General features: G+C 44.4%; 1 protein-coding gene across 1 annotated transcript; it reads right to left on the bottom strand.

The window, feature by feature from the left end:
• Nucleotides 1-1,273: 1,273 nt before the first annotated feature.
• On the bottom strand, nt 1,274-9,065 carry errfi1a (ERBB receptor feedback inhibitor 1a). Its single transcript, XM_056274223.1, has 4 exons — nt 8,904-9,065; nt 5,841-6,040; nt 4,973-5,061; nt 1,274-4,574 (listed from the first exon to the last, which is right to left on the bottom strand). The coding sequence occupies exons 2-4, from the start codon at nt 5,990-5,992 to the stop codon at nt 3,454-3,456; spliced, it is 1,362 nt and encodes a 453-aa protein (XP_056130198.1). The 5' UTR covers nt 5,993-6,040; nt 8,904-9,065; the 3' UTR covers nt 1,274-3,453.
• Between the last annotated feature and the right edge of the window lie 301 nt (nt 9,066-9,366).

Genomic DNA, 9,366 nt, shown 5'->3' with positions numbered 1-9,366 from the left:
TTTCGCATTAATCTAAGACAAGTGACTATTTCCTCTAGCTGTATAGGATTGTCCAGATCCCTCTTATTATTGGCATCTATAGTAGGGATAGCTAAACTATCTAAAAAAATATCCATTATAGTCTAGTTTGGATATATGTGTTCTTTGGATATGTGTTTTTGTCTTTGTGTTGCACTGCTGTGGGCTGGGGGAAATGATGTTTCATTTCATTTATATGAAGTGAAATGTCAAATGAAGTGCTCCTGATTCCTGAAACGTATCTGTCAATAAACGTTGTATCCAGATGAACTGATTCAACCTTCTTTGATTTTCTTACCTGGATTATTAAGCATGCATTAAGACACTCATAAGGAGATCAGAAAAGAGACCTTGAGGAGAGAAGACAGAGAGAAAACGGCTGGACAAAGTAAGATTGTGGCACAATGTGTAGAAAAGCAATTTAGATAAGGCAAGGTGTTGTCTTAAAAGTGAAGATGAAACTGGAATCAAGATCACAGGTTGGATTTGGACTGCTGGGTTTTTTTTTGTTGCTTTTAACATATAATTTGTTATATCCACAGTACTTAAATCAGATTCACCATGTTGCCATGCTCTGCTGCTTCATTTGGCCCAACCCGGCTTCATTTCAGCTAAGTAGCACTTGTTGCAGTTTCCATAGTCACCTCCCATGCAGTCGCCTGGCAGCTAACCCACATCTGAACCGGGTGAAAGGGTTTGCAGGTGGCCTAGATAGATCACACTGTCACCTTTTGTTCTCCTGAGAGTATAGGACACAGTCAATTACTATCAGCACATACCCAGAGAACTAATTGCTGCCTTTTCAAAAGACCATGGTGGACAACGTAACCGATGCAACCGTAATCCATTGCTAGGTAGCTATTTTACCTCTATTTCTCTGTTTCATTAACATTACTTTTGGCTGCGTGCCTCCTGACATCGAGGAAAAAAACCACTTAAATTCACGTTTGAAACCTTATGCTGGCTGGTGCGGTGGAGCCAGGAATCAACCGAAAAGCTCAGCAGACTGCACTAATGGCTCCCAGCAATTTTAATTGAGCAACGGTGTGGTAGAGCCAACCTGCCAAGCAACAAGAAGAAAAGTTTTAAGTTATAACCAGGAAGAGGAAGGTAATATATACCTGTCACTCTGTCGGTGTAAGTCACTCTTCTGTATCTGGATAGAGGCCAGTCATAATAAGGCGCTGTATGAGGGTGTGTGGGTGATAAAACAGGCCAAACAGCTGAATCAGAGTTCACTCATTATAACCTACTGAAGGGGGGGAAAAAAAAAGATAAACCAAAAAACAGATTCATAAATAAGTCATTTTATTTTGTTTCCTGTTCAAAGACTATAGATCAATCAACTATTCAAAACGACAAATGGAATAGTTAAATACTGTGCACAGCATACTGTACTCTCCCAGTGCATGTCTTCACCACAGCAGAGAATGTCAGATATTTATGATGAGCTAGTCTTTCATTTGGTATTTGTTTCTCCTAATAAGACGTGAATACGTTAAGATTAAATAATATCAGTGTATAATGTAAACAAGTTCACAGACAGTCAAAAACAACATTATCATAGCAAGGGCTGTGACCAGCGGGGGGGTTGGGGGGTATACTTCATTGACCGTTTGACCTTAGCACTAATCGGTTCTGCATACTGAACACCTAGGTATACTTCAATACATGTGCTACATTTACTAGATCTTCCTGACGGTTCTTGAATCATATGGAGCAATAAAATTCATATTATTTCCTGGCTGCCAGCAGCCAAAGTCTCATGGACCACACCCACTGCAATCATGTAAAGCAGGAATGCATGAGCAGAACAGGAAAGTCTGTATCAGGTGAGATAAGCCACATGCAGTCTGTGTAATGCATCTGTGTCGTCCGTTGAGCCTATTCATGATCTCTAATTGTAGGCAGGATCCATTGTAAAATTGGGTTATATGCTACCCTTATAATCAATTAAATCAATAAACTAGAGGTTTTTATATGCTACCCTTATAATCAATTAAATCAATATAAATAGAGGTTTTCAGTAAAACGTTCCTTCTCACCTTGATGGAAACTATACTGTGTCAATTTGTCCACTCGTATTTAGCTAGAGTATCGTTGCTGGATGATCCTATAGGTATTATTAAGGGATTTAGAGTGCGTTGTGAAGACTACTTAAAATGGTGAATATGCAAACTACTGATTATAATATCATAGGGAGGTAGTACTTGAGGCAATTAAGTTCCAAGCAATGACTCACAGTTTGGCCAAATATAAGCTCCGACTGTTTGACATAATTCAGTAAGAATAGCATACATTCACATATATTCAACAGGCCATTTTTCTGTGCAACAAAACGGGGCTTGACACTGAAAGAGAGCAAAGTGTGCACTTCAGAGGGTTGTAAAAGCAGGTGCTGCAAACAGAAAGAGCATGGTAACATACATAGTTACCACGTTTTTGGCATTGTAACTAATAATCTACCAAATGTAGAAGGTTACTCTATACAGTAATACCAAAAGAACACATTCTCCTACTGTAGTTTACATGCACCTTTGCACACGCCACTACGTGCACGGACATGCACATTGTACATACGCACCAACAACAAGTATATCAATATAAGCTGCACTAGACGTATCACTGGAAACGTGTATAGCTACCAGTAATATACCCACCCACTAGTACAAAATGTACACGCCATGTGGGAAACAAAACAAGGCATAGTGAGACTAAGACTGTAAGAATTCCTGTCTAGTAAGACTGGATCTTCATTAGGGTGGGAAGCTATCATTTTGACATGCCACCTTATAGCATATCCACACACAAACAAAAGCGACTAGATTGGAGATACACGTGACATCATCCTTCATTTAGCTAAAATCGGTCTCCTATTTAAAACTTCATAGATATATTAATTGATACATGGTTGCTTTACTGACCTTTCGTCCCTTGTGAGATATAAACGCAACGTCGAATAACCACATGCATCTCACAAAGCTACCAGACAAAAAAACAGTCATCTGTCAACAATCACCAAACACGAAACACTGAGAACATGAGGCTCAAGTCCTGCTTGGACCTTTGGACTGCACTACAATATCAGCAAAACAGTACAATATTGAATGTCATGAAATAAAAATCAGATAAAAAAATAATCACTCTGCAATATCAAATTTTACCCACAGTCCATAGCCAGAGACACAGCATTTAGGTAAAACATATCTCTCGTGATAAGCACACCAACATTTCCAGTAACTGCATACAGTGCTCACATACCCTGTGTTTTCAGAATACAGAAGGGGTAAAAAAAAAAAAAATTTAAAAATAAACCAGAAGAATAAAAGCAGCAGTTTGAGGGCATAAGTATCCAGTTTCACCTTTCAGCCCAGTGGTGGTTGATGGTGCACAGTATAGTTCTCTACCGTGGAGACTTTTCAAGACCAAGTCTTTTCAGACTAAATCCACATGTGCATTCCTCCTCGTGTGGCAGTCCCAGTCTGATTCAGATGTTGCTGCACTATGGCTGGCAGAGCTGTCCATGGCCTGGAGAAACTTTTCAACATAAGGGCTGTCCAGGTAAGGGGGCCGTTGAGGCAGCAGGAAGTAATGAGTGCTGCTCGCCTGCCTGCCCTTCTCCATAACAGGTAATATGCATGGCGAGCCCTCGCTGTTTTGTCTCTGCAAGCCGCGGAAGCTCACATACTTGGGATCTGGGGCAAAGCTTTGAGTGGGGGGCATCACCCCATTGATGTATGTTGGAAGGCTCTTTGGACTGGGGGTACGAGAGGAGCCTGTAGATAAGGGTTCCCTTGGTGGCACCTTGGGGGGCTTGTCCTCATCACTGTAAGCCCCTGTCGTGACCTCTGCTGACCAGCGGCGGTGGTCTACAATCTTGACGTGGCGTGGAGGGATAGGAGGTGGCACCTCTGGCTTATCCATGCCCTGGGTGTGGCGGTGATGGCACGAGAGGCGCAGCAACGTGGGCTTGTTGAAGGAACCGGCTGGGCCGGAGTGAGAGCGTCGCAACTTCCTCTGAGCCCTATCCTGCTGCCTTGGTGGCTCCAGTGGCTGCTGTTCAGGTGGTTCCCGCACTTCCTGCTGTGGCTGGAGCTGAGGCTGTGGCTGAGGCTGGGGCTGTGGCTGTTTTTGGGGTTGCGGTAGTCTCTGTTGCCCCAACGAGCCCTCAAAATAGGCGTAGTTTATCTGTCCGCAGCCCCTAAAGCTCCGTCGGTTGGGGACTACATAGCGAAAAGGTGAGGGTTTGGAACACTGATCGGGCACAAGGCAGCGGCTTTCATCTGAGGCGGTGAAAAATTCCATTTCATTGTCCATTGCCTGCTCAGGAGCGAGGTCTGTTTGTGCAGGAAGTGGGGGCAGAGGCTTTGAACATCTGCCTGGTGTCTGTGGTGGGCTGTTGCGCTCATATACAGACAGCCGCTGGAATGACGGGACCACCTGGTCATCGTCAACAGGGCTCGGCGTGGAGGGTTCAGCGCTACAAGACAAGAAGAGATGGCTGGGTCTCGACTTCTTCGGGGGTAACCGCTGCATGCTGGGGCTATGTTTCTGTTCTGTCAGGAGAGAAGAAAAAGGAGGTAACTACAAGTGAGCAACTATAAAATAAACAGCACAGTATCTCTGTACAAATGAAATCATAGTTTGTTGAAGAAAAATGAAAAATTTCATCCTTGATTCCTGCTTCCCAATTTTGGGAGTAAACCATGGATAGGATGACTCCTCCAGTACTGTATTTGGAGGTCAACAAACACAAAACTGGCCAGTCACAAAAGGAAATCTCCAATGTAGCCCCATTAATACATTAAAAATCAGGAATCAAGCATTCTCTTTTTTCTGGAAATCCATTAGCTACACATGAGGTCTTAGGTTTGGGAAAAGAGGGCTCGATGTCCATTTCAAGCTGAGTATTTCCTTAGACACATGCACAGAGTGGACTTGACCTAACACTTACTCTCAACAGCTAGGGACGGGCTAGGTGGCACCTGTTGCTGGACCCGCGAGCTGTGTTCTATGTGCGCAGGGTCCATACTGAAGTAGACGCTGTTGAAAAAAAAAGATTGTTTAAAATATGAATACTGTATCATTCTCACTGGTTATCTCAATTTTGTGGAAGTAATTGTTGGCCACACTAAGCACATCCTATTTATTAAGTAGATTTGCATGATGCCTTAATGCAGAGTTCAATTTTGGCCAACTTTGACAGGTAAATTCATTCACAAGTTCGACCACTAACAAAAATGCTTTGACTGTGTTGACCTGTGACAGAATGGTCACTGGAGAGAAGAGTAAATAGAGGAAGCTATCATTTCAGCGGTCACATCATCCAATTTCATATATTTGTTCTCTGCCAGAATCTAAATTGCTACAAAAATAATATGCGGCTTGGTTTCCGTCAGTCATGAAGCAGGAGTAGATGGTATAACTGCTGTGTTTCGTTGATTTATTTTTGTTTGGTGTTTTTGGCCGCCAACTCTCTCGTCCTGAAAGGACATAAGTATAAATTTCGCTCCACACATTTCTGGTCTGACCAGCGCCTTGGGTTGCCATTTGTTGCATCTGGCCAGGGACTACAGATGCAAATTAGCCTTTTTTTTTTAATCTGACACATTTACAGCAATGTGTGTAAATGGGTCCTTGCCCTGTCAAGTACACTTAAATCAAATAAATAGATGAATTAATAAATACTTGAGTGTCAGTTACATTGGGATTTGAACAACATCCAGCCAGTGTGCCTTTGGTACAGCCTAAACTCTCAAGAACATCATGCAGATTTCAGAAACGTCTTCCACTTCTACTAGTCTTGACTTCTGATCACTCACTTCTCTGGGTCATGGCGACAGCTCCATGAGGATTTGGATCCAGCCATGCTGTGACAGTAGCTATCCCGCAGGAAGGGGCTTTCTGCGGGAAAACAGATCTCCTGGGCAGTCAGGCCCGCTGTGGACATGCTCCAGGCACAGTCGGGTCGCATCAAAGCCAGGAAACACTCGGATTGCCCGGCTGTCTGCTTCTGGTGTACCTGTAACACAGTCAAGTAAAGGACTTGAGTGACCGTGGAAGAGGGTTCAAAGTAAGTGATGGGGCACAAAACGTCCTCAGTGTGCCTAGAAAAAGAACGTGACCAATAACAACACTAGTGATCCGTGGACACCACAGAGATACCGCTGACCACAAGTGCAATAGACAACTTCAAAACAATAAATCATTTGGTGTCCCCAGCTAAAGTGGGTTTTTTTCCCCCAGTTAATTAAATTGGCACATTTCCAAAAAACAGGCTGGACGTAGTCACCTCTTGTGTAATTTTCAAAAAAAAAGCAAGCTGATAGTGGAATAAATGTATCCACTTTGGTATCAGACACTTAGTATGCTTATATAAAGCCATTGCAGAATAACCCACTTGCGAACAAGTGCTCCCGCCAATGTTCAAGTAAATGTTCCTGGTTACCAATATTGTCTGAGTCTGTGCGAACATGAGGTTTTTTTTTTTAAATATGAGTTTAGAAAAGCCAATTTCTAAGCTAAGATTTTGTTTAAATATGTGTTTGAAATCAGCTAATTTCTTGACATGCATCTAAATCTAACTAATAAACACAAACGTCTTCAGTGTGCATTTAAAAGATACAGCTCAATTATTTCACTTGACCTGAAGAGGAGAGGACAGGAGTCTTGCTGTTACCAGAGACATACTCGGTGTTGCAAGAGCTCCCCATGTCAGTTGGCCTGGATCTAGCCCTACATATCATGTCAAATGTGTGTCAGGTCTCAGCTAACAATGCACAGAATGTACAGAGGGGAGTTAATCAACAGGCACACCGACGGTTGAGTTGCCAGCGATACACGGGAAGTAAAAACAGAAAAGAGACTTGATTTAAGACGCTCCACTTAAAAACTTATTGCTCAGGACACAGCCTCCAAACAAATGAGATTTATTTTCTTTGCATCCGTTTGCTCAAGTAACAGAGTTAGAGTAATTACACACATGTATCAAAAAGAACATTTGAGGCGCCATTCTGTTAGATGCAAGTATGAGAACTTGACACCCCCCGTGCGTCTTTGCATTATGAGGTAGGATGGATCACATGCACTTGCAATATGTTCAGCACTACTAAACCCATAGGATTTTAGAATGCAGGGGGGGGGGGAAGATGGGGCACCGTCGAGGTTGACGGTTATCCCTCCCGGGAACCACAAATGAGATGTGTTCATACCCAAACATGCTGTCTGCCACATAATGTAGATCTGATGACTGAGAAGAACAAGGCCCCCCGGTCTCCTAGGAACACATGACCAGAGGAGGGCCATATTTGTGCGATGCCCAGACAGCTGGCGAGAAACAAAGCTCTAAAACAACAGCGAGCCAGGGACATCAGCCTACGCCAAATTGCCCAACAAGGCATCCCACTCTCTCTGCCCGGGGCCGGCGATTCGGTTCGGCGGGGATGGGAAGCAACCTGATCCTCGATAATGAACCCCCAGGGGCTTGCGCTTCCTCTTGCAACAGGTGCAAAGACAGTTCATCCAGGCAGTTAACCGTAGGGACATTTACAGGCAATGGGATTTAACAAATGATGTGTAGCCATGGAGAGCATTAACCCTCTTAAGGAGGAATTTGTAAGCAGCTCTTTTCAAATCGTTCACTGGTTCCTAGGGTGGTCTAAATGTGGGATCTGTACAGATGGGCCTGACCTTTCTACCACCATATGGGTTGTAGGCAGACACTGTTCTCTAGCATAGCGCTGAACGATACGGGAAACATCACGATAATCATGGGGGAGTCAACACAAATATTGATATATGTCACGATATCTGCTTGCATGTGCAAAGCTAGCATATTTAAGAACTGAGGCTCGCCACATTAAAACTGTTTGGCAAATGAAACCAAAGCTAGTTTTCAAAGATACTCCCTCAGATAGTCCAGAACTCTTTTTGGGAGAAATTTCAGGCCATGGGTTGTCATCATAACTACTTTAGACAGCAAAAAACTGTGCACCACGATATGACAACATCCAAAAATCAACCCCGGTATAATGCAAGTGATCCCCCTGATAATGCACAGAATGCATGTCGGGGGGGGGCACGGTTTGTGCACGTCGTGGGGTACAGTAGTCCGGGGTCCAAATAATCCCACTATCCAGCAGACTGACGTGCAGCTGGTAGCTGGTGCAACATGAGGTGCAGATGAACCTTATAGAGGCGCCCCCCCACCCCACCCCCCTGCAGCGGTTTCCGAGCAACCATACCCGCTCTACCTGCGCGGCGAGCCCGCCACCCCCCCCCCCCTCACTATACCGGCCGCAGATAATCGTGGTCAAAAAAGCCTTCTAGCTGGCTGGTGACTCACACACACACACACACACACACACACACACACACACACTTGCTAGGTGACAAGTGTAGGAAATGATGAAATACACTGATTCTTTTTCAATCAAAGGTAAAAAAAACATTTATACCGAGACGTTGGTTGGTAGTTTATAATAAAATAATAAACAAATAACGATTCACGGCATAAAGAATCCGGTCTCAGCAGAACTGTATCGACACAGGGTTTGTCGGTGGTAGCGCAGTGGTTTAAGGTGGAGAGACGCGTTGTGCAGCCCTCCCCGGTGCTGTGAGATGTCAGCGGTTTATCGGCTCCCGGAGAAGCGGAAAGCCCTGCAGACGCGAGCTCCTTCCATATCCGATTAAAAGACAACAGTATATCAAGTGTAGAAAGGGCTGAACACACACACACACACACACACACACACACACACACACACACACACACACACACACACACACACACACACACACACTACTGTTGTGTTGTCATCAAAATAAAAGCAAGCCCGCGCCAAAGCCACATAAAGCAAGTTCACATTACTTTCTCCCCAACTCACCTAAATAACTCGGCACCTCTCTCCACCTCCCCACCCCTTTGCTTTCGGACCCTTATAATCCTTCCCGGTGAACTATATAGCTCCCTTTGATTCCGTGGGGGATTTCTCTCCGTTTTCCTCTAGACACGGGACGGCAAAGAAGCGAAGAAGCTGATCGTACGAACCGCAGAGACTGTGTGATTAGTCTTGTGTTGTTGTGAGCGATGTGCTTTTAAACTGGAGCCCACTACGGATGAGCGCTGGCTCCGCCCCCAAGCGCTTGCCCTTCAAAAAAAGAAAAGAAAAAAAGACGCGCGCACACTCACACACAGCCTCAACTCCTGGCGCTCTCCTGCGAAGAACCACCTGCAAGTTGGACGGGGGGCAAGTCATGCCTGGCGATAGCAGGAATCAACCCCGAACACACAAAGGGCTCGTTTAAGCCCTGGCCTATGTTAGCTAGATCCGATCACAGTCAGCAGTC

The sequence above is a fragment of the Lampris incognitus genome, chromosome 2 (genome assembly GCF_029633865.1).
Source record: "Lampris incognitus isolate fLamInc1 chromosome 2, fLamInc1.hap2, whole genome shotgun sequence".
Taxonomy (NCBI): Eukaryota; Metazoa; Chordata; class Actinopteri; order Lampriformes; family Lampridae; genus Lampris; species Lampris incognitus.
The sequence above is the reverse complement of the archived record's forward strand: the minus strand, read 5'-3'. Positions and strand labels throughout refer to the sequence as shown.

Excerpts from the sequence above, each read along its gene's own strand:
- errfi1a (XM_056274223.1), bottom strand. The coding sequence starts at position 5,992 with ATGCGACCCGACTGTGCCTGGAGCATGTCCACAGCGGGCCTGACTGCC. Across the intron at positions 5,062-5,840 it reads TGTCGCCATGACCCAGAGAA|CGTCTACTTCAGTATGGACC; the intron begins GTGAGTGATCAG and ends TTTTTTCAACAG. Across the intron at positions 4,575-4,972 it reads CCCGTCCCTAGCTGTTGAGA|AACAGAAACATAGCCCCAGC; the intron begins GTAAGTGTTAGG and ends CTCTCCTGACAG.